Raw genomic sequence first — 24,863 nt, 5'->3', positions numbered from 1 at the left:
AAGAGGAAAAGAGGTACAGTTGCTTATGACAGCTACACCTATGGATGTGCCCAATTCCTGACTTGGAAAAACCCTCTGCAGTACCAAACAGAACCAAAATCATGTTGTCAATGAGAGTTCAAATGGAGGTGAGGAAACTACTGGCTTGACAGCTCAACTGTTGAAAGACCAACAAGTTAATCAGAGCTTGTCTTTGTTAATAAAATAAATAAATACCAGTTTAAAAAACAGCTTTATCCAAATTGGTACAAATTCAAAGTTCAGGATTTCCTTCCATGCTGCAATAGCAAGACACACGTACCTACATACATATAAAACTTGTTACCCAGCACACACCCAATTTGGAAATTCTTTTTCAAATCAGTTTCTGAATCCTGCTGACAAGATGATCTATAAGGAGCCATTACTCCAGGAAGATTCAACAATCAACATTCGGTCAAGGTTTGTACGGTCGTGCAGTTCCCCGCAGTAAGATAAGCTACATGTGAGAATTTGTGTTTATGCTTTCTCAAAAGAGAAGATTTCAGACACTGTTTAATAGGCTATTAAAATAATATGGCACTTTCAATAAATACTTTAAAGCTTCTTAAAGAAATCAGGATAAAAAAGCAACTGCTGTAATGAGCCTGTTTTAGCTAGAATACATAATGCTGAAGGAAAAAATCCAGAAGAGAAAACAGATATTAACAGTTAAAAGACAGTACAGCTTTTTTCTTTCTGCAGCAATAGGAACTGGCTCCCATTCCCAGAGAAAAGGGAGCGAGCCCACCCCAAAACAAATATTCACTCAGTCTTAACTGTACGCTCCACCCCAACCCTTACATCACTTCACTTCTAAAACATAGTCACATTTTCATATAAATCTCAGTGCAGAAATGTATTAAACATGAAAAATACTGATCCTGCAAACATTTACAACCACACTTAACATTAAGTGAGTGCCTAATGTCATGACACCAGAAGAGCTACCTACACCCTCAATGCTAAGCATAGGTACGTTGCAGCATCAGGCCCAAAGGTGCCAACGGCCACCGGAGACATCGGCTGGGTCAAATGGTATCGTTCTGTCTGGTTTTGTCAAGGTTTTCTCAACAGAAGCACATCAAGAAACAGAAACTTTCAAACCTACACACGGAAACACAGTTACATGTGTGTACATACTAATATGCAATATACATTCAGTAACTTGAAAGAATAGGTTAAGACTTTATTCAGATAGACAAATTAAGGCAATTCTCTTAATGTCTCTTCAAGATAAAGGACCATGTCCTCATTTGTGACCTCTAGGTTTTAAAGCTATACTTTTCAAGAAATATATTTAATTTTTTTTTAATATTTTCTCCAATTAGCAGTTTTGTTTGCTTAATAAATTACATCTGTGCAAGGGTGCACACTGATAATTTGGCAGTGGAGAGAAGTCCAATTCATTTGTATATAATACAGACTTTTTACATTTCCATTACAGGGTGATTAGTTTAGGACTGCATTTTGGCTTAACAGAAAGAAAAATTTAGAAGATCTGGCCTTCCAGTGGACATAACTTTGTCAGTCTAGCAAGACACAGAAATCATGTTATATTCAAAGTAAATGAAAAGAAGAAAATTTAGACAAAGAAAAAGAAAGAAAAAGAAAGAAAAGGAAAAGGAAAAGGAAAAGGAAAAGGAAAAGGAAAAGGAAAAGGAAAAGGAAAAGGAAAAGGAAAAGGAAAAGGAAAAGGAAAAGGAAAAGGAAAAGGAAAAGGAAAAGGAAAAGGAAAAGGAAAAATAAAAAAGATGTACTGTCCTTTCACTAAAACAGACAAAAAAAACCCAAAACCACAGAATGGAAACAGCCTTCACAAATAAGAGTGAATAATGCCCAGGTACCTTATTTAGGCAGTTATTCTACAACTGTATACAGTTATTTACAATGGTGCTTTATTAAACAAAACAACAAAAAAAATGGTAGCACTTCCTAAAAGATTTTGGAACTTTTTTTCTTTTTTTTCTTTTTTTAAAACTCCCTTGTCATAAAAGCCAACTTACATTAAAATATACTTACTACAAGACAACACAACTAACAAAATATATAATAAAACTCATACAAGTAGAAAATTTTGAGGTATTTCTGGTTTGAGGTGGTCTGTGGTCATGAAGTTTTTAATTTTTTTTTTTTCAGTTTAAACCTCGGAAGCCACGTAACGTGTGTGTGTATGTTTTGTGTTTGGTTGTTTTTTTTTTGTTTTTTTTTTTTTTTAAGTTTTTTATTTTTTTAAACATTGCATGTTTTGCAAATTAAAAAAATATTTCAATGTTGAATCAGCAGCATTAGGAACATTCACTGACTAGAGCGAGTTTATGGCATAATAAGAGTAACGGTATTTTCGAATATGCACCACTTTAAGACAAAAGAGTTTCATCACAGAGTAAGGAGAAAGCAGCGTCAAAGGAACCAGTGGGAGAGATGCTGTGGGAATCACTGCTGCTGCTGAGCTGCCTCAGCTCCCTGCAGCCAGGCAGCTCTCAGGCTTCTCAGATGCTTCAGGAGCCAGCTGCCACCATTCACTCCCCCAGTCCCAAATTAATAAAGAAAAAAATTTATATACCCAGTTTTCACCCTTTCCGTCCTTCCACCATCTGCATGCACCATTAGCTTGGGCTGAGAGATAATCAACCCAAGGCCAAATTTTCTCAACTGACTCACACTTAAAACGAGATGCAAAAATTTTCTCATCTTCCAGTATTTTACCAAAGTGCTTCTGAAATCACACTTCCCCACCTGTCCTGATGACATTGCTTAAAAGCATCCTTCCTACTACTACCTGGAACTGAAAAATTAAAGTTATAGTCCTGCTTTGTTCTTTTACTGTCCAAACCCAGATTCTGGAGGAAGAAACAAGTGCCTGTCTTCCAACCACTGCCTCTTTAACTCCGCTTTCTCCATACGCTGGGGCCGTAAATACTCTGCCCAGAAATGTCCTTCCCCTCCTCTAATGGTTACCTGAGAAGTAGCTCCATAGCAAATGATGTTTCCCCAAATGCTGCCAAGTCCAACGTCACTCTGCCCACCCCTATTCTAAGCTCCCCCCTTCAATTATACCATCAAGAATTAACATTCTCTGCCCAGTTACTTTTTCTTTTTCTCATGTTACAATGACACCCGTTAGATCCGTAAAAGACACATCTGCTGTTTTTTTCTGAAGCTCACTTCCAAAAAAAATTAAAAAAAAATAAAAAAGAAACTGAACCCAAAACCAAAATGGGGAAAAAATGCTTTTGAGGAAGGTGTATTCTTTACATAACAGTCTTAAGTTTCCTCCACAGTTTGCAGCATTGCGTTTTCAAAGGTGGTAGGTGGTTTTCTTTTATGTCACATAAGCTTTATGTCACGGATGCTCTGCTCAGAAGACAGACTGATAAAGAGAAACCCAGAAAACTGAATAAAATAAAAACAACTGAAGTGAGTTTGTTGAGGTTCTGAGGTACCTGCACCTTTTCTGCATTCATTAGTCGGCACCTGAATGCTTGCTGAAATGTCCATTTTTTTTAATACAGTAGAGCAATGTGCTGGTAAAATTGATCCAATCCAAAAAAATAATAATAATAATAATAACAATAATAATAAAAAGTCAAGATAAAATAGCAGCTGCATTCATGGGTTTGTTGAATTTTTGTGATTTTTGTGGTTTTTTTGTACTTTTTTTTTTTTTTTTAAACTCTTTTCCTTGTTGGTTTTTTGTTTGTTTGTTTGTTTGTTTTAAATCCGCTGAGTCTGGAAAGACAAAAGTGAACCAGGACCCAGGACTCAGATACTAGACTCTTTGGGTGGCAAGTCCACGTTGGTGACGGACGTCACGATGGAGACGAGGCAGTCCGAGGTAGTGCCGTTGACGGATTTGCGGATCTGCGCGATGCGCTCCTCGACGCAGCCCGCCGAGAGCCGCGCCTCCGCGTCGTGGTCCCAGCACTCTTCGATGGTCACGCACAGCTGCGCCAGGCCCTGCAACGGGGAGAAAACACCTTCAGCAACCTCGCCTGCTCTTTGGGGGCCTCCAAAACGATCTTTGTTTTTTATATTTCCTTCATATACGTTTGTGGACCCAATGTTTTCTGAGCCTGAGCTCTTGCCAAGGAAAACTTTTCAACAGTTTTCTTTTTCCCAAAACAACCTTGTGTAAACAATATTCCTTTCCCATAACAACAGGTGTTGTTTGCTATTTCTGTTACTTAACCAATGAGAGAAGTGTCAGCCCTATGGACCAATAACGTGCCCTTTTAGCAAAGCATGTTATAAAAAGACTGAATGAATTGTAAATAAAACCTTCTGATTTCTACTGCCTTCTGACTAGAGTCAAGCATCTTTATTTCGTGTCCTATTACGATATACGTTCATAGCTCTGTAGACTATTGTTGTATAGTTACATAGTTCCCAGCCACCTCCAGTATTTTCCTACCCTAGTAGGCAGAAAGACTATACACGTTCCAAAGGCTCCTACCCCATCTCACATTTTCCTGGTAACCAAGGACGAGCTACCCTCCCAAGGCACTTTCTGGTAAACAAAGTATAATTAGTACTGTACATTGTAGAGCTTTTCTGAAGCTCTATAATGGCACTGTGCTGGATATCTAGAAAGAAAAAAGTGTTTTCTGGAAAGTGCTTCTTTTATTAGCCTTTTATTTCAGTATTTTAATGGGGCAGATGATGTGAATAAAACTGGGGGCTCCAGAAAAGTTGGACCAAGAGGAAGAACTACCTCATCACCTGTGTTTCTAATTGGGAATTTTTGTCAACTATACTAATCTGCTAAACTTATAAAACTGTATTCGCCCTATGTGGGGTGGGCATTTTTCCATATCTGCCCCTGGAGGCCTCCAATTCAAGACCAGTTCTTATATTACCTCCTATACTAATATTGTCTCAAAAGTCTGTTGTTTTATTTTTGTATCTTCAAGGCATCATGAGCATCACCTTGTCAGAGGGTGGAGACAAGGTGGAGAGGTCCATTCAACACAGCCAATGCTCTAAAAAACCCCCACAAGTATTTTTTCCACAGTATGCCATTTACCATGAGATAAACTTCAAAAACTACTTTAAATATGTGTTTTCATGGGTTTTTTTAAGCATCTGCTTTCTAATGCTCGGTTGCATTCAGCCCCAAAAGTGCTTTTTTAATATAAAAAAAATCCCAAGATTCAGCCGTTGAAGCTTTAAAAGACAACAAGTATTAAGATTCCCAGGATGAAACTGTGAGAGCTGGCAGCACTGTATCAGTTACTATGAAACCATTTGCTTTGTTTGCAATCACTTCTCTTGATATCCCCAAAAAACCTGAATTCAGTGCTTGAAGAATGCAGCTCTTATTCGAACCCTCATTTGAAATGGAACACTCATCTTTTTTTACAATCCACAGCTCTCCCTAACTTTGGTGAAATGAGTTAGTACACCTGGGTCTAGCCAAATCTGTAGCAGTCTGGGCAAAATAGAGGCATTTGACTTCTTACTGAACCCCAGTGAGATGTCATTGTCCCTCTTCTTCCTGATATAAGAAAAGTCAGCTCTTTTATTAAAAATGTGAGCCTGAAATGCATTACCTCTGGGAAACCCGTGCTGCATTTTGCTTCATTGTCTGCTTGCTTTCACATCTAATTAATTTTCCCTCCATAAACTGCTCCAAGTCTTGCATGGTATCTAGCTTGTGAGGAGTGTGTCTCCATTGGCATGGATCATTTTCTTTTTCTTAATGAAAGGACTTTATTTTCCATTCTTTCACCAAGTTGAAGGAGCCCTACTAAAGCACCACATGCTCTCCATTCAGCACTAGCTGATTATTCAACTTGTTTAGTCTCTAAAAACAAGAGATAAAAAGAAACTGGAGCACAAAGGTGTTGAGCAACTCCTCATTCCCCAGAGCTGACTCTGTCTAAAGCTGGGAATGCATAACCACATCCCTCATTCCCATCACACAGGAAAATATTTTCCACTGTTAACCAGGAGGGACGTACGGGATGTTTTAGCCAGTGATCCTTGAACACGGGGCGCATCTTCTTGTGAACCACCACTTCTTGCAGGTCCTCAAGAGATGGGTGCTGACCTATTTCCTCTTCAAAAGGCAGCATGTATTCATCCACTGGACCTACAGTGCACACAGAGAATCAGGTTAGGGTAGAAATGGCTTCTGCAGAGCCATGGTGTCCCCATGCATGAGTGAGCTGCAGCTCCAGAGCAACCTCAACCCACTGCAACAAAGCCTGACATTCACATGTCACTGCAGACAAATGTGATTTACATTCCTCCTGCACAATGGTCTTTGCTGTCCCTGCTGCTAGTCTGGCCATGCATTTTTCACCTCGCTGAATTACGAATCCAAACCCTCAGCCAGGTCTCTGGATCCCGCCATTTCCTTGAGGAATTTTGCCAGGTAATCTGTGATTTATTTTAATATAAAGAGCATCCTCCCCACATTTTAACACAACAATTCAATACACAATAACCTAGAGAAAGATTTCAGCATGAGATTAATTTCATTTTAGCACTGACTAGCAAAGTCAAGCGTATACAAGACTTGTAATTTCTTGCTTTTTGATCTGGTTCGTTCAGAGGTTTGAGTCAGCCCTGACACACTGGAGCTGGATGCGCTTGTCCCAAGTACCAGCTCCTAAGTGTAAAATGATTTCTGAATGCTTTAGTTATACCAGTTTTGGCTGTGAACTGCCCAGAGCCATGGGAATGAGACAACTGTTATAAGTATCAGTGCAGATGCTGGATGATAGCAATAACTTCTGCTTATTGAAACATCATTTGGCTTTTGGTAACACTTAGATGCTCTCTCAGAAAGAGCAGCCCAGCATAACTGATGGGCTTCTCAGGGTGCTCCACAGCATCACATACAAACCGGTTTCTCACTAGCGAAAAATTACCTCTTTCCAGAGCAGAGATACTTCAAGAGGGTCTTTCCAGACTAAAATTAAAGAGCTGACCACTTCATCTGGTCATGAATTGTGACACCAACAACACAACGTTTAGGTACTCTAAAGAATGAAATCACTAAAGTGGCTTATTGTTATTCTTGTTTCCTCAGTGGCAGTCACTAAACCAAACAGAAACACTCGCTGCAATGTATGGCACAGGGTCACTTATGACTTTTCTTTTCCTCCAAGAGGAACTCAGGCTGTGAAGAGCTGCACTGGTGATCTGCAAGCTAAATGTACTGTTTACACAACATCACTTCTGAGCTGGAAGTGCAGATGAGGCTCAGTGTAACTCCCCCTCCTCCCAAAGGAAACCTTCCCTCTGACTCATTGGTGCTGTGTGTGGCACCTGGGGTATCTCAGCTGCCTGAACTGGCAGGAGATCACAAACATGACAGGAAAAATGAAAGTGGATATTTGGGGCACCTCAACAGAGAAGGGCAATTCCTACATGAGTGATCTGTATACCACTGTTTTACCCTGCTGTGCTCCCTGCTCCTCCAGCATTTTACCTCATTACATTTCTGAAGATGAGATCTTCTCTTACCACACACTTATGGGAGGCATTTTAATTATAATCATGCTCCTCAGTCCTACTGTAATGCTAACAAAAACATTTCAAGTCTAGGTGAGGTGCTGTTGTTTTATGAACCTGATACTGAGTTCAGAGCACCCGTATCTCTACAAGAACAAAGAAGTTGGAGGAAGCAGCCTTGGAGCTGCTACAATGACTTGACTGCTCCCCTGTCCTCTACATGGCAAGGGTCACTAAAGGACAGATGTGCTGACTGGACAGAAAAGATGCTCCACTTTGCAGCATTGTTTTAGGATAACAAAAAAGGAGAAAGAAGACACCATGCAGTTCATACTTTTAGATCCTTCAGGAGAAAGTGAGACCCTCCAAAGCTGTAAATGAAACAATAAACCTAGCCTACTGCTGAGAGAGGGCTTGATCAGCAAAAGTCAATGATCAATAACTAATAGCTTATAATAGCAGGGAAATGTGCTTGCTGACCCAGGAGGATCCTTCCAGCCCCTTGTTCCTGCTATTTCACTAAGGTGCTTTCCATTCAGGCTACCCCACTGCCCTGCATAAGCGAGGTGACAGCCAAGCTGGCTCTGTGGCTCTTCTCAGGAGCCCAAGGCGTGCCCTGGTCACAGGCAGGAATGTAGACTGCCACTGAGACCAGCACAGAGCAGACTCAGGAGCAAAGGACGCCCATCCTGTAGGGATCACCTTCTCCCTCTGAATTCACAGCAATTTGCAAGGTAACCAGCACAGTGAAAAGGACTTGGAGGCTTGAGCACTTACAAAGGTCACTATCTACAGAGAGTAACACTTTATGTTAAAAAACAAATGAAAAACAGGCTAGCTGCTTTTAATAAAAATATGCCGTTGATTTTTTTTTTTTTTTGTCAAACAGAAACAGATCCATTTTCTGAACAACTAAACCACACTGAAACAGAACCCTCCCCAGGGAAGAGAGGATCTTTATTCTTACCATCAACTGCTCTACATCTGGAGACTAGCTCCCACAACACCAGTCCCATTGCATACATGTCTATTCTCAAGAAAGCGTCTCGCTGGAAGTTGATTGCTCCCTCCAACACTTCGGGAGCCATGTACCTCCTTGTTCCCACCTACAGAGAGAAAACACAGCTCAAGTTTCATTGCATTTGGGCCCCTCAGCCTCTGCTGCTTGGAGGTGAGTGACAGCTGGTTTCATTAGCCTGGAGGCCACTGATGCTAAAGGTGCACCTCGCTTGAAAAACAAGCAAAGGGGAGCTGTTCCTTCTGACACGGATTCTCATTAAGATCACTCGAGTCCAGATAAGCTACATGAAGGAGGAAGCCAAAGTGCAAGGCTACACGTGTGATACTCATTCAGTGTACACTGCAGGTCTGCATCCCGCTGCATGTTGCTCTGGCAGCACACCCTGCATGAGAAAACGCTGTCTTTGGAGACACACAGGACACCATGAGGTCAAGTCTGACTTGGTTATCCTAATTATTGAATGCTCAGTCCTCTTTCACTCAAAAGAAAAAAAACCAACCAAAAAACCACAAAAAACTCCAAATCCAAACAAACAACCCCCTCCCCCACCCTGCTAAACAAAAACACAACCTAAAAAACAGAGAAGAGAAAAATTATATATCCTGAAATGGTAGGAAAAGGTGTTGGTCTGACAGCCCTAGATAAAGCAAGTCTCCTGCATCCACAGAAACAGTAAAACATGAGCCCTGGCTTGCCATAGTTTGGAAAGGCCTCTTGTTTTGAGGGAATTCAGTCCTCATTGTAGTGCTCCATTGATATGTTTAGTATAGCTCACAATGTAGAGGAGTACACAGGACAGCAAGGGAAAAAGCACCTTTCTTGGGAATTGAAACACTTTTAATAATTTTTTTTTGGGAAATTCTCATCTTTTCTTGCTGTTAGCTGAGGCACTGGGGACAGAGTGAAGCCAGGATATGGAAAGATATGCAAAATACTGGAAAAGTCAAAAAAAGGTGACAAAAATGAGGAAAGCTGGGTAAGGCTAACCAGAAGAGTGTTTATTCCTTCTGAGATAAAGGTAAAAAAGGGAGCTTACATCAGAGATAGGAATTTGGAGAGCACTGGAGGCACAAGGAGGGGATGTTGGGCTTGCTGTCCTGGCATGAGAGCAGAATGAGGGGCTGCTTGCTGCAACACTAAGGCAGAAAATTAAGAACCCATAAAACTGTAGTATATTGTTGACACAGTGCACAGCCAGCTGTGCCAAAGGTCACCCAAGCAGTCAGCCTGGCTGAATTCTTAAAATTAAATCAATAATTTTAGGATTATTAATATTTGTATTGTCGTATCAGTATTAATATTTAGGAACTTTAATACTTGTGTTATGGCCTAGAGATGTGGTATGTGCAGCAGACTCCAAAACTAAACACTTCTAAGATTCAGCTGGACTGTCTTGCCTTGCTTTGGTCAAAAAAAGTTGGACCAGATGATCCTTGAAGTCCCTCCCATCATGGTATTCTGTGATTCTGTCGTTCTGTGAATATTTATTACCAAAACAGTAAAGAGATACTGAGCCCTGTGTCTGAAGGAGGAAACCACCAGACCCCAGGGCTGGGGGAACTTCACCTGCACAGAAGTCAGAAGGGTTTGGGCACCCTCCCCACTCACCCAGATTAAGGCAGCTCCCAGAATTTATGCCAGAGCACAAGTTTCAATGGAAAAAAATGCCTATCTCTAAGAGAATTAAATGCATCTACACAAACTAGCCCCCACTCCAGAGAAGCCAACTTTTTAAAATGTTAAAGGTGAAGATTACCTGTCCATGAGTGTCCCCTGGAGGTTTTCCAGGTTCAAACCGTACAGCCAGTCCAAAATCAGCTAGCACAGCCGTCAAGTCATTCTTCAGCAAGACGTTTTTACTCTTGAAGTCCCTGTGGACAAGCCAAGAAGTAAGGGAAGGGTTTATCATGGCATGTGTCTAAATCACACTGCAGCACACACATTGTCTGTAGGCTTAGCAGCTCCCAGTAAATCAGCTCCTTTCCTCCTTTCTTGCCCAGATTCCCAGCATGGTCAGTGCTGCAAACTTGGCTGCTTCTCATTGCCCTTGTCCCTGAAACATGACCAGCAGCCCTGAGCTGACCAGCACAGAGTCAGCCAAAATCTACTGTGAATTAATCTCAAAATAAAATCTGATCTGAAGGTGCTCTTTTAATTAGAGCAAGCTGTGTATAAGGCAGCATTTCTTGCTCCAAGCACCAGCTCTGGACCCCCATCTTCTGGGCAGCCCTTCTCATTCCCAAGAACAAAACCAAGGCAAGTTAAGGGAGGACATTACTCTTTATCCTAGTAAGGATGTTTGCTCCTATGTACAAAATTAGATCTTTCTGGAAATGAGCAGATGCTGATGAGACTCTCTCTACCCTGACTACATGCTTCAACAGACTTTTGCCATAGTCATCTATTAGCCTTCTCTTGTAATTGCTGGATTGATCTTCTCTGGAGAATTCAGAGCGTTGGAAAGCAAGCAGGGAAGGGGGTGAGGCCACACTCAGGCACACTGTCAGGGTTGCAGCAGGCAGCTGACAGGCAGGTGTAAGAATTTGCAGTAGAGATGGTGGGTCTGTGCTTGAAGGGGACATTTGTGTCAGCCCTGTGCTGCAGCAGGATCATTTCAGGGCAGCTGAGGTAAATCTGCAGGGGCTGGGAAGGGTGGGGGTTGGAGGAAGATCACACTGAGATGCCTAACCAGTCGAGCCCTGTTCCCTGAGCTTCCTGCATTTTCATCTGAAAAGGAATGTTTGGCAATCTAATTAAATTACAGACCTTAGACAGCAGATGGCAATTGTCCTGTATGCTCAGCATTATAACTTCCCTATCATCAATTCACTCGGTGACCCTGCTGATTGCAGGACATTGCAGGCCTGCACAAAATAATTAATGAGGGCAGATACGATTGTTCTGCACTAGAGAGACCTGTCAAAATTCTTTGTGAAGAGAGAAACTGCTGGACCATAGAGAAGGGGCTGCTCCTTGCAGCCTTAGATGCCAGAGCATCAGCTCAAAGCACTGCAAGCAAAAATCATCCTGTGCCACCCAGCCCCTGATTCTGAGCTTAAAATATCAGGAGAGAGGATTTATCCTTTCTAAGCTAAACACAGCGTGATGGGCATTTCTGGCTTGAGGATTAAGACGGGGTAAGTGAACCCCATCAGAAACCAGCCTCCGTCACCTCTAGGAGCTCAGTACAGCTTTGCAGAGCCTCCTAAACCTTGGTACCCCTCCATTACACAGAAAAACTGCATTTCCCACTATCTGGCACCCCAGAGACTGCCTGCTTCTCTGCTGTAGCAGTTTCCCCACAGGCTTAAGAAACAGCCATCATCTAATGACATGGATAAATGCCTTTGCTCGTTCAGCTTTAGGGGATTATGCCCTCAGGATGGTACAGATTGTGCATGAGATTTTTGCAAAGCAGTGGCTCGATGAGGGCCACACAGAAATTGTCAGACAATCTGCCTGAACGTGAAACAAGATGTGAACCAGCATTGCTGCACTGGCATGTGCTGCTGCTGCTCACCTGTAGTGCCCTTTGGGCATGCAACAGTTAACTCCTATATCTCGAAACACGATGCAGGGATTTCCCTTTGCAATTCCATTTTTCCCCCTATTTCCAGACATTCCCCCATTTTTCCATGCTTTCCTTCTTTCCTTCCTTCCACAAACCACCTTGAACCAGCACATCTGAGCTGCAATGCAAAAGTATCTAGGCCAGGCAGAAGGACTTAATCCAAGCCGCACCAAATAGAATTCACATAACATTATATGCATTAGACCATCCTAAAATGGTCACTGACAAAGAAAAGTGGCGTGAAAAGAAGAAAATTTTTTTTCCATATAGCACTTCAAACTAGGGAATACAGAACAAGCAGACTATGAGTAATGGGTGAGTTAATTCGATTGAGACACTGGAGATTTTATTTGCAGCTTCCACGTGGGGGCACTTTTGCACCAACAAGTGATTCCATAACCTTAATCCTCCTTGTAGTGCCGGGGGCCAGAGAGGACTTTGCTGAACCCCTGCCCAGCAGTGACTGGGGAGTTCCACCTGGCAACCCCAGCATCTCCATCCATGTGCACTGTGGGAAGCCATTCAAAAACACCCACTACGCCCCCCTCCCCAGATTTAAAATGCATTTAGTGTTTTCTTTCAGAAATAAAATTAAAAGGAGTGGGGTAATCCGAGGGAAATCCCTTGTGTCCTGAAATCCCTCCTCCACTAGGTATGTGCTAAATTCGCACAAATGCTGCATTCTCCAGCTTTTATCACTTGCTAAATGGACAGAGACACTAATGAGCACGATCTGTTGCTTTAAAGCCTTTCTATAGCCTTCCTCTGTTCCCCACCCTCAGGAATTTTCATCTATAAACCACTGCCTTTATTCTACAGGGACAAATGTCAGGGACACAGGGGTCAGCTCCAGGAGCAGCACAAAAGCAGCTGCAGGTTCTTTCAGAACCCCCCAGCTCTTCTAAACTCTCAGGTTTGGGGAGGTGGGGTGTTTTGGGGGCAGGGATACCCGTGTAAAAACAGGGATTATTTTGCCACGCATGAAGCCAGGCCTGCTAGATCTGGTACAAATTGCTGCAGCTGGACGTGGGGTTTAAGTCCCTCCTAGATAAAATGCGGTGGGTGGCGGGGGAGTATGGCCACAGATTACAGCCTGTAAATCCCTTCTGGAAATCTCCCCCATCCTGCCCTGCCACGAGCAAACCACTCAGAAGAGATGCTTTAGTCTAGGGCAAGCAGCGTGGGGCTTTGGAGAAGGGCTAAAACATGAGGATAGTTTAACCCAACTGCTTTCTTGCTGTCCCCTCTGCACTGCCACCCAGGTGGGTTGAAGCATGTGCCAGAAGGTGTCAGGGGCAGGGTGGCACCTGCTGTGGTGTCTCTCATAGGTACCCTGGAATGATTTGGGCCTTATGAAACTATAGGGGAAAGTAACTAGCGGCCATTTTCTGCATTTACACAGTTTCTCTATTTTTACCTAACGATCAAAGGCTCTGTGGGTAAACACGCAGTGGAGTCATCAGTCTAAATCAGGGGAAAATAGGGTCCAGCTCCTGGTGCAGCCATAGAAATACAGGGATCATAATGTGATGATGTTATCAAGACAAGTCCTTTCAAAGACTGGTTCTGCCAACAAGAATTCCCTTCCCAGCACAGGAGAAGAGTTGATGGAAGAGGGAAGCCCCTACTCTTCAGACTTTCACCAACAGCCACTACTAACTGTGCTATTCCACAGGCAAGACACTTTCTTGCCCCTCACTATTTTATATGTGGTTGAAAAAAATTCTTGTCATAGCGCAGGATTTGCTGGGTTAAAAGGCCTTTACTTCCTAAAAGCATGATTTCCTCCTCCATTCAACAGCATCATTTCAATGACAGTGTCAACAAAAGAGGCTTTACCTGTGTGCTATGGCAGGTTTGTGTCCTTCACCTTTGCACCAGGGGACATCTTCATGAAGGTAGGACAAGCCACGGGCCATTGTTTCTGCCACATGGCAGAGCTCATTCCAGCTGATAATGTTGCCCTTCAGGTAATCTGTCAGAGAACCCTGCAGAACAGGACATGGTCAGTTCTTAATTGTAGACCACTCTATTTGATAGATGTGCCAACTGTTGGGTTGAGAATGGTTTAGAGAGTGCTTGAAAAATCTGAGCCTTGATTTAACTGGGATGGGGGGAAATCACTAGTGAAAGTAAAAAGAAGAAATAAAAATCAGAGGTGTCCATGAGTTTTCAGCCCTTAATAGCACAGACTTCCTGATGGCTACTTATCTGCCAGAGAAGGGGAGAGAGGTAATGAAAGGAAAAAATCATCTTTAACCAGAGCAATTCATCTAACCTCAGCAAGAGGAAAGCCTTCCATGCAAGATGAAGCATTGTATCAGCTGGTTGTGGCAATGATTGACTCAAGTAGACCTTGGGTTTAACAGGGGGATAAAACTGCTGGCTCAGCCCCAGATTTGCACGTTTATTTTAAGTGTTAGTCATGCTTTATAACTAAAGCATTCCTTGAAGTGGAAGATGTGCCCCAAGCCTCACAAGCAAACATGAAACCCATCTGCAAAGGGGCAAGTTGGGTCTGCAAAATCTGTCTCCCATGAGGCTCATTAATGTACATCAAGAGATGGTGACCACCGCAGATGCGGGCTGTGGCCTTTTGTGCCTCTCTCCCTTACTAAATCTCACTTTTATAACTCCCTTGTTTGTATAGGAAAGCCTTGAAAACTAAAGGAAGGGCCTTTGAGGCTGGGGAGCAGGAGCATTTTGCTACCACAGAGTCATGGCCCACCAGGAGCGGACTGGATAGATTACAGGGGTTATAATCTGCTGTATCACAACCAGCTCCCTCTTTGCCTTCCCAAAATGTTCGTGCAATGATACATTACCTTGTCATGGAAAGCTGTGATCAGCCAGAGCTCTGTCTCCAGGTTTGTCCCCCTTTTCTCTGCTGCGATAAATTGCAAAAGGTTTTCATGCTTCATGCCAGGAGTGTTGAAAATCTCCCTCTCACTCTGCCAAGATTGCTTATCCTGAAGCAGGGAGAAATGCACCATCAAAGATCACGCTTCCCTTTAAAGCAAACAGCTCCTTCAGTTCAGTCAGAACTGCTCACACTATTCTAAAAATCATGCTCCAGTGTTAGGATGTGATGTAGCCCTTCAAAATGAGGCTGTTTTCCCTAAAGAAGAACGACAAGTTGCTGTCCTCAGTCTCCCCTCTCCAAAATTATCCTCAGCTGTTCCTAAAGGACATGTGTGGGGAGCGGAAAGGAAGCCAAACTTAACCCTACTGAGAAATAAGATTTTTCAAGATTTCCTAAGGATACTTGGAAGAAGAAAGCCTGTGCATACAGCACCCAGGATCAGCCTTGTAGCGTAATTGTTGCAATTGCAAAATCTAATCTAGGCTCTATTGAATATTTACTAGTAGGTCACAGCTGGCTTGGACAGAAGATGTGCAGATCTCCTTTAGCAACGCTATGACAACAAATATGAGGTGAAAAAGTAATGAAGGAGACAGCAGTGGAGCACAAGGATGTTTTAGTCATTTTTCTTTCACTTGACTTTTGATTGCTTTACTCTTTTCATCTGCAATTCCTAGAGAATCAAGTCAGGAGTGTTCAAAGGTTTCCTAGAGCAGAAGACGGGAGCTGGCAGAAACGCTGCAGTGCAATTTGCTTTTACAGCACCGGGGCTCTGCTTTTGGAGGCTGTACACTGCTCACGAGGTTTGGATCCAGATTTACAACCCACCCAGGCAGGACACACAAAGCCAGGGCTCTGGCCCTTTGTGTGCACTCTGGGCATCACAGCTGCACCCTGCCTTGCTGGATTTAAACAACACAGGCATTTGAGGGAAGTTAACATACCCTGTAGATTTCAGAACGTGCTTGTTTTTGCCCTTCTTGCAACAAGTACAACTACAGGAAGCATTTGGTAATGAGATAATGCGGGGAGAAGTGTAGGAAGGAAGGGTCCTTGAACTTTTCCCCCAGCCCAAATGCATCTTTGTAATGGCTTCAAAAACCACAATCTCCATAGGCATTTAGAGCATCTCAGCACTGGTAAGGAAGCCCCTGGCAAGTAAAAACCTAATGCAGTGTCCCTCTCACCTGAATAGGGAAGATTTTCACTGCTACGTAGTCGTTCATCAGCTGAGCCTTCCACACGCAGCCAAAGCGTCCCCTCGCCTTGATCTCCAAGAGCTGCAGGGGCTTTAGGCCAACCAGGGGAGAAGGGGGTGGTGGGCCAGGATCCTGCACAAGAGAAAAACAACACTGTCACCCGCTGAAGCTGGACTGTAAAATAAAGGGAGGGGAGGAATCGAGAGACTGCACGTGGGGAAAGCATGAAGAAGTGACATTTATTAAATATAAATTATTTAGGTGTACTGTTTGCAGCAAGAACAGCCTGAAATTCCCTGTCTTGCTTCCTCTGTAGGGTATTGGAATAGAATACATATAACAATCAACACCTCCAAGTGTCACTTGGTGACACTACTGCCTGCCGTGCTCTGGGCAAAACCTGAATTCTCCTGTGTTTTCAAAGGTAAAGTTATTTTGGGCTGTAAAGCACCAACGTCCTCAAGGCTACATCCTGCCAGAAGTGGGAATGTTTTGATCTTTGTGATCAGACAGCCAAATACATCTAAACCCTCCCACTGCTCTTCACAACGTTACCATGTTCCATGTCGCCCCAGCCATGGGCAGTGAACAGGTCTGTCAGCATCATACTGATCACATCTGTTTAAACTCTTCATTTGTCCTGGAGAAAAATGTGACCCTGTAGGACATGTGGGGTTGGAGCTCTGTCCTACCTGCTTTCAGATGGGAAAGGTTCACAGTATGATAGAATGCTTTGGGTTGGAAGGGAACCTTAAAGATCATCCAGTTCCAACCCCCCTACCATGGGCAGGGGCACCTTCCACTATAACAGGTTGCTCAGAGCCCCATCCAGCCTGGACTTGAACACCTCCAGGGATGGGGCAGTCACAGCTTCCCTGGGCAGCCTGTGCCAGGGCATCACCATCCTGACAGGGAAGAATTTTTTCCTACTATCTAATCTAAACCTGTTCTCGTTCACATTTAACCCATTCCCACTTGTCCTGTCATCACATACTCTTGTAAGAAGTCCCTCTCCATCTTTCTTGTGGGCTCCCTTTAGGTACTGGAAGGCTGCAAGTAGATCACCCCAAAGCCTCATGCATCCATTCTTTGAGGGCTCATAAAACCTGGGCTTCATCAGGGAAAGCATCCTCCCTCCTCCCACAAAGCTGGCAGGAACTTTATCATCTCTCAGATCTCTGATGCTCTACAAACTTGGCTGAAATCAGGCAATGGCTTTGAGAGTTTGGGAGGAAGGACAGCCACCAAGCAGGGCTGTCTAATTCCCTCCCTCAGGTATGTCAGACGTGGTGGCAACACCACCTAAACCCCATCAGTCTGACACTTCCATGGAGGCCAACTGTGCCATCAACTTCAAAAAGCAGAGAAGAAGAGTTAGACCACCTGAAAAGAGTGAAGAAAAAAGAGGAATGGTCTACCTGGGGAGGTGGTGGATTCACCATCTCTGGATGTATTTAAGAAAAGACTAGATGTGCCGTGGTTTAGTTGAGGTTAGGGTTGGGTTGGACTTGATGATCCTGGACGTCTCTTCCAACCTAATGATTCTGATTCTGATTCTGGATCTGAACAAACACTGAGCAGCCCCCGTGCCTTTTGCAAGGCCCAAACAAAGGGGAGCAGCTCCCTCACCTCAATGATGTCCACGTGGCCGTAGGGAGGCTTCCGGTGGCGGTACATCCAGAAGGCCAGCAGGATGGCCATGGACAGCACGGCGATGGGCAGCAGGGAGTACACCAGGATGTTGAGCAGGGAGGGCGTTGGCGGCGGCGGCTCGTAGATGACTGTGAGAAAAGAGCAGGGTAAGTGAGGAGAAAGGACCTTCAGGAATGCAACAGCACTGTCAGCTGCACATTCAGGGGCAACCAAACCCTGGCTGTCCCTCCACTCCAAAGCTGACAGTGCTGGCTGGCACGTCCCATCACACCCAACAGTATTTGTAAGGCTCCATGGTTTTCTCTTCTCCGTAGAAGTAATGGAGTTACAATGGCCCAAACCACACTTTGCAAGCTGAGCCTCCATCTGACCTTTATTTAAGATGGATATTTCTTGTTGGGATACATAAAAGCAGAACATTTCCTTCTCTTAACCCTTCCAAATGCATTAAGAGAGCACGAAATCCCTTGCAGCGTTGCTTTACCTTTCACAGTGATTGACAAGTTGTCAGTTTTTAGTAAAATGCTGCCGGAGCCACAATCAAATGCACTATTCCCACAGTAGTTCTTGTTCCAAATTACATCAGTGCAGTTGAGACACAAACAATGGGAATACTAAATGGAGCCATGTTGCTATGTTGGAGACAGGGAAGGAAAAAATAGCAAGACTTGCCAAATTAAACAAAAAAACTGTGAGAGAAAGAATATTTGCTACTAGGTTGCTACGGGTACGTTAATAACAGGAGATAATATAACCCGTGTAAACAATTAAAAACCTATCAGGACAGCCCAGGAAAATCTGATAAAGGTCTATTGGGACATCTCAGTAAATGCAGGTAGTTCAAACCAACCTAAGGGAAAGATTCACCAGTTTTAATAGTTTTTCTTGAATGATACTTTAAAAACTATACACCTAAAAGAATCATTGTTTTTCTATTACCCTCTGAAGAAGGTCCTGCTATTACTTTTCTTCTTTGATGCATGCCTACAGACTCTGCAAGCTGACACACACCCTTTCCCTTTCAACCCCCAGACCAACAAAACAGAATCAAATGCAAAAATCCCAGATGCTCAAGGTATCTGGAGACTCAAGATCTCTGAATTTAATGAGGAAGGCGTCAAACACCTTTTAAGAGTTTGAGGCTCAAACCATGCTATATAAATCACTCTCCCCTCTTCCCCTTGTATGGGATTTTGTTTTGTAACTTCCCACAGCGAAGTGTCCACCATAAAGAAAACCTAACCCTTACTGATGGTATCCAAACTGTTGGTACAGCTTTAGCCATAGAGTGAAACCACCTTTAAAAACTATTCTTAAAGAACTGTAGCACAAGGATTTCTGACTTTGTAATCAAAACATCCAACAACTCAATGCTGACATGAAGCTGAATCAGAGGAGGTTTAGGAGAAATATTAGGAAAAAGTTCTTCGCCCTAGAGGGTGGCTGAGCACTGGAACAGGCTCCCCACAGAAGTGATGACAGCACCAAGCTCAGAGCTCAAGTAGCACTTGAACAACACTCCCAGTCACATGGTGTGAATCTTGGGGGTTTTCTCTGCAGGGCCAGGAGTTGGACTTGATGATCCTTATGAGTCCCTCCCAGCTCAGGACATTCGATGTTTCTATTAAAGTCCTTGGAAACTGGCTCTAGAGGAAGAGACCCCAACTCCCTGTCCTCCCAGTCACTCACCTTCTGGGCCGGTGACTTCAGGCAAATGGGTAAATTTCTCATTGCAGTAGTTGCCCTCGCAGCAGCAGAAAAACACCTGAGGGTTTTCTTCTGTGGCTACACACTCCTGCCTGTGCCAGACACAGAATGAAGGGGAGAGAAAAACGTTGTCAGTCAACTCCTGCCTCTTGTCTTCGGGAGCCAACCTGCCCCAAAGTGTCTTCTCCACACACCTTTTCCTGCAGCTGCCCTGCACAGATCAGCAGTCTCCACTTACAGGAAACAACTTGGCACTAAATACCCCAGTGGATAGCAAAGACCCTTGAAAAGACTGCAAGGGAAACAAATGCTTCCATATGTACTGAGGGCATTAGATGGTGAGTAATAAATAACAGCCGCCGCTGCTCACAGAATGAGAAGGAGAAAAACGACAGAGAGACGCCTCAGTCCCTGAACAGTGACTTTCCCACAGCCCATATGAACACTGCCAGGGCAGAGAAGTATTTGATCGTGCAATTAAAGATTGTGCCATAAAGCACACATGACGAGGGCTGAGCTAAGGCTACTCCCACAGCCTTGAGCATCACCAGCTCTGCACACTCGAAGGGCACCAGACAGCAGCAGCAACAGCCCTGCTGCAGGTCTGAGGGCATGCAGTGATAGCTCAAGGTAATGGCTTTAAACTGAAAGGGGACAGATTTAGGTTGGATATTAGGTACGAATTCTTTACTGTGAGGGTGGTGAGGCACTGGAACAGGTTGTCCAGAGAAGCTGTGGATGCCTCATCCCTGGAAGTGATACATGGTTAGGTTGGATGGGACTTGGATCCTCCTTGGTCCTGTGGAATGTATCCCTTCCAATGGCAGGGGGTTGGAACTAGATGATCTTTAAAAGTCCCTTCCAACCCTAACCATTCGAGGGTCCTATGATTCTCATTTTGTTTCTGGGGTTTTAAAGTTTAATTTTCAAGCGCCCTCTCCTCCATAAAAAGCTTATTTCTGCACAAAAACCCTTAAGAAAATCAGGTTTCAGCTCTCATTTTCTGCCCTTGTCTCTTATCCAGGTACTGCTAGAGCCTTCCCAGCACTGAGATTTCCTTCCACATTGTGCAAGGCCTTAGGGGACTTCCATGGATCAAACCAACTCCACTTCCACACATCCTCCCTCTCCCCACAGATCAATGCCAAAAGAGATGTGCAGTGATTTTTGCAGTACTCTAGCTGTCATTTCTTTCTGTTTCTTAAATGCTGCTTCCCTTCCCTGCCACCTTTTGCTGTGCTATGCTCTGCTTTTAGTTATTAGGCTTGCAGAGCTGCACTCCACAGAGAACTGTATCAAACTATTTCCTGAAGCCCAGTTAAATTATATGCATAACTTCCTTCCCTCGACCACTTGGAGGAAGTAGCAAAACAATCATATGCGTTTGACATTATTACTCATTTCTGAACCCATGCCAAGCCTCCTTTTCTGTATTATCACTGACATACTGCCACGAGAAGAATGGAAAGGGCTCTCTTCAATCCTCGCACTGGGTAGTTTTCAGTGCTTTACTCTCTTTGGGGGAAAAAATCTGGCTATAGCCAAACTGTCTCCTCCACGGTCTCAGCTGGGAAGCACTTGGTTTGTTTTTCAGGCTCACATTTTTTTCAACTTCAAAGAGAAAAAACAGCCATTTGACTTATTCAAATGAACAAAGATGTTTCAATGTTTCCAGATGCTTTTTCCTGAAATCAGATAACAAGCCCTTTGGATTTAACAGCATCGGTGTTGGAGCCTTCAATAGAGCACACATCCTTTGCTAAATCTGTTGGTTGAAAAAATCAAGCTAATGAGTGAAAACAGCCTGCTCCACATCTGCAATTCATTATCCCTGTCTCTGAGTGAAGCCATCCAGGTATGTATGACATGTTACTCTTAGCAAACATTACAGCTGAGGCAGTGGGAGAGAATGACACATTTTTCTGTGGCAGTGAGGGCACGTTTTGGAGCGGTTCACGTGCTCTGCAGGGGAATGTGAACATGACCTCTCCAGCAGGGCTGTGTAAATAAATGAGAGCACACAAGTCGATTTTTAAACACTACCTTTTTCCTATAACCTTAAATGTACATGTGCCACATTCTTGTTTCCTCAAGATAAAGACCAGAGTAAGGAGCCATCGCGCTGAACGTCCCAACTCCAAAATTTTTCCACATTCTAGAGACAAAGGAGGCAGCGCTCGGCACATCCTGGCACTCAACTGCCTGTGCTACAAAAGCAGCTGCAGCAGCCAGAACAGGACCATGCCCTGCATCCAGGGAGACAGAACACAGGTGCATCTGCCAAGGCTGCTCCCAGAAACTCGGCATCCGAAGGTGCCAGAGACACAAAGGGCATCAGCACAGCACCGCTGATGGAAAAATCATCTTCTTAGCCATTTTTGGCACCTTAAGATGCAACACTGCCTGCATGGAAGTCTGCCAAGAGCCCTCAAGGGAAGAGAAAAAATGAAAAGGATTGCATTTAAAGAGGCTTTATTCCCTTATTTAATTAAAGCTAACCTTTATTTTAAATGTTGCTTTTGATACTTGTACTGTTTTTTAATTATCAGAGGGTCTTTTAGCTTTGCCCTGGAACTTGTGGCTCTGAAAAGTCGGGCAGTGGGATACTGTATGCTCAGTTCTAGGGCTGAAAAAGGCTGGTGAGGAGCCCTGGAAAGTTTTTACCATTGTAACAGAGCAACACATTATGACAAAGTTTAAGAACCACTACATCCCTGCAGAGACACTCAGTGACAATACAAGTGTCACTGGATATGAGAGCAGGCACTGAAAGGAGAAATCTGTTTACAGTAAACACTTCTGCTTGGAAGTAGGAAACTACAGTGACCTTCTGTTCTCAGAAGAATCAGCGTTAGGATGACTAATGGGCCAAGGAGGATTGATTTATTGGGAAAGAATAAAAATTTAACTATATATAGAGCCTGGCTACTCAATTGGCAAGGGAATAGGTGTGGTAGGAAAGTAACTCTGGAACTAATAATAGAACAAAGATGAGGAACAACCTACAGTGGAGATAAGGAGAGACAACAGGCACAGAAGCAAGGGAAGTGTACAGCACCAAAGGGAGAAAACACTGCAGCCATGGGACAAATCTAGTTCCAGCTTAACCCCACAGCTCAGCACCTGATCTTCCTAAAACTTTCAGAACGAGAAGCTACAAAGATGCACAACTGAGAATTGCACAAAGGTGAGATCGACCTACATCGGTGTTATATCAAGGGAAATCCTTGAGTTTTATGTTGCTAATCCTTATTGAAAGGGCTGGGCTTGGCTTGGTTGGTTGGTCATTGGTTTGGGTTTTTTTTAACAAAAACCCTGAGCTTAGAGCTACTGAACATTGTCCTTTTCAACTGTGAAACTTCATAGGGCTGTTTTCTTTAGCTGTAATTCTTTTCCCCTTTGTCAAACTGCATCAAGGGAAGTGAGAAAAGACTAGTTAATTTTCCCAGCTATTTAATGAGGCTGGAGACTTTGCACTACAAAACCTCACTCCTTTTCAGCTCGCTACAGGCAGTGACACACAAACTCACATTGCTTTTGCTGCCCCACTCTTTCTCCTGGCCCTTGTCTTCACTCAGCCAAAGAACAGTGGAACTTTTTCGCAACATCACAAACACCAGAATATCTCAACCTCTAACCACCCCCAGATATCTGTGCTTTTCTAGACAGCACCAAGTGATTCCAAGTTTTCACTTCTATCACCAAATGCTCCTGGAAGAACATATTGTTCTTCAGTTGATGGTACAGGACAGGTTTTTCAATGAATGCCAGAATTATCAAAGCTTTGCTAGGGAAAAAACAAACAAAACAAAACACAACACAAAACGCCTAAAAGTGATTTTTGCGGCTTCTGTTTAGAAAGTCAAAGCAGGTAAGTGACAATTCTGAGAGCTGCATTAGCAACAGAAGTAATTACAGGGGATGCTTTTGCCAATTAAATTGGACTTGCCTTCTTTTCCTCTATGCAAAAAACCCATGAACTTTTACACTGAGGGGATTGATTCAACCTGTATTTAGATAAACCAGTTGGGCTATTACCTGTCATAGCAGTTGAAGTCATCTAACCAGCAGCCTTTCTTCACCAGCTCGATGGAGCCCGAGTTGTTTCTCCAGGAGGCGTAGCAGTGGAGCCGCTTGTCCTTCTCCCCCTCGCAGCGCTCCACGCCACTCTGGTTGGTCTTCTCCAGCTCCCAGTTGGCATTATAGTAGATGCACTCCCTTGTCTCAGCCTCCCCATGGCCTGGTCCTGAAAACAAAAAATCAAGCCCCAAGAACATTCAGGTAAAAATCAGAAATAGATCGTGGGGATCGTATGGCTCTGTTTTAGGTGATACATGCGTTTGATTCCCTGGGAGCTGAGCAGCTCAGCGGTGTGAGCTTCAGCACAGTGTGGAGATTATTCTTCTCCTCTGGGGTGAGGTGGGGGATGGAGAGGTCAGGTTTGCCTAAGCTCACATCAGAGCTCATGTTGAAGTCAAGTGCCCAGCTGAGACCCTCCCAGATCTCCTCTGGACAATGCTTCGACCTTAGGACCCTAAAAAGGGGGATGCACAAGGCAACGCATACCCAGTAATGTCTAACTACAGAAACCCTGTTTAGCAAAGACAACCTCCCAGAGTGCTACTTGATGCTTGCTGGGATGCCATGCAGTAGGGTAACTCTCCCTCTCCACCACTACTTTGGGAAACACCACCTAAAAATACAGTTTCTTCATGGATGTAACTGAGAACAGATAATATTCATCCCGCAGAGGAGGGCCAGAGCAGTGGCCATTCTTCACTTAGATCCTGGTTCAGGCTTATTTGGGTAAGACTCCTTTTGATAAATGCCATGTTTTTTAGCTGCATTTGACACAGCTCACGGTGCCTCTCCACCCAATCAAGACCTTCAGCAACAGAAAATTCTGTTCCCCAAACAATGCTGGCCACCCCAAATGGATGCTTGGCCACCACAAACAGAGGAGTCTTCATAGCCTGTGGGTCTTCCCTCCTTCAGAGTCTTGTACCCAAGGACTGTGGAGCTCCTACTGTCCCCAGGGAAACAATTCCCACAAAACCACCATGTGGCAGAACTGAAATACAATTGCAGACACATCCAGTAAAACCAGAGTCAAGTAAGAGAACAATGATATTTGCAGGTTGACCTGTTCTGTCCTAAACCTTAGAAATCCTCTCTTCATCTGGAAATACTCCGCTTTGTGGCATTTTGAGGATTAGTTTGAAACAAAACTAAGAATGAAACAAACACATGTCTTGTAAGCAGACAAACACAAAAGGTACTGTGAGCCCTATACCACGATGATTCTGTAAATCCTGAAATGCCCTGCAGCCATCTCTCTTTGGGATTACCCAAGCTAAGGTAAGGTCA

General features: G+C 43.8%; 1 protein-coding gene across 2 annotated transcripts in view; it reads right to left on the bottom strand.

Moving 5' to 3' along the window:
- Nucleotides 1-1,202: 1,202 nt before the first annotated feature.
- ACVR2B (activin A receptor type 2B) overlaps nt 1,203-24,863 on the bottom strand; it is a 98,893-nt gene continuing 75,232 nt past the window's right edge. Inside the window, exons 2-11 of one of the 2 annotated variants that reach the window (XM_066201278.1) lie at nt 23,535-23,742; nt 19,479-19,588; nt 17,766-17,917; nt 16,125-16,268; nt 14,900-15,043; nt 13,914-14,062; nt 10,260-10,374; nt 8,450-8,588; nt 5,982-6,112; nt 1,203-3,978 (exon numbers count right to left, since the gene is read on the bottom strand). In XM_066201278.1, the coding sequence (XP_066057375.1) occupies nt 3,784-3,978; nt 5,982-6,112; nt 8,450-8,588; nt 10,260-10,374; nt 13,914-14,062; nt 14,900-15,043; nt 16,125-16,268; nt 17,766-17,917; nt 19,479-19,588; nt 23,535-23,742 (1,487 nt within the window). In that variant the 3' untranslated portion in view covers nt 1,203-3,783. The remainder of the gene's footprint in view (nt 3,979-5,981; nt 6,113-8,449; nt 8,589-10,259; nt 10,375-13,913; nt 14,063-14,899; nt 15,044-16,124; nt 16,269-17,765; nt 17,918-19,478; nt 19,589-23,534; nt 23,743-24,863) is intronic. The other variant, XM_066201268.1, reaches the window with a different exon arrangement.

This window comes from Chamaea fasciata, unplaced genomic scaffold (genome assembly GCF_029207755.1).
Source record: "Chamaea fasciata isolate MVZ Bird 193981 ecotype frontalis unplaced genomic scaffold, bChaFas1.0.hap1 SCAF_1, whole genome shotgun sequence".
Taxonomy (NCBI): Eukaryota; Metazoa; Chordata; class Aves; order Passeriformes; family Sylviidae; genus Chamaea; species Chamaea fasciata.
This window is presented reverse-complemented; position numbering and strand designations above follow the sequence as displayed.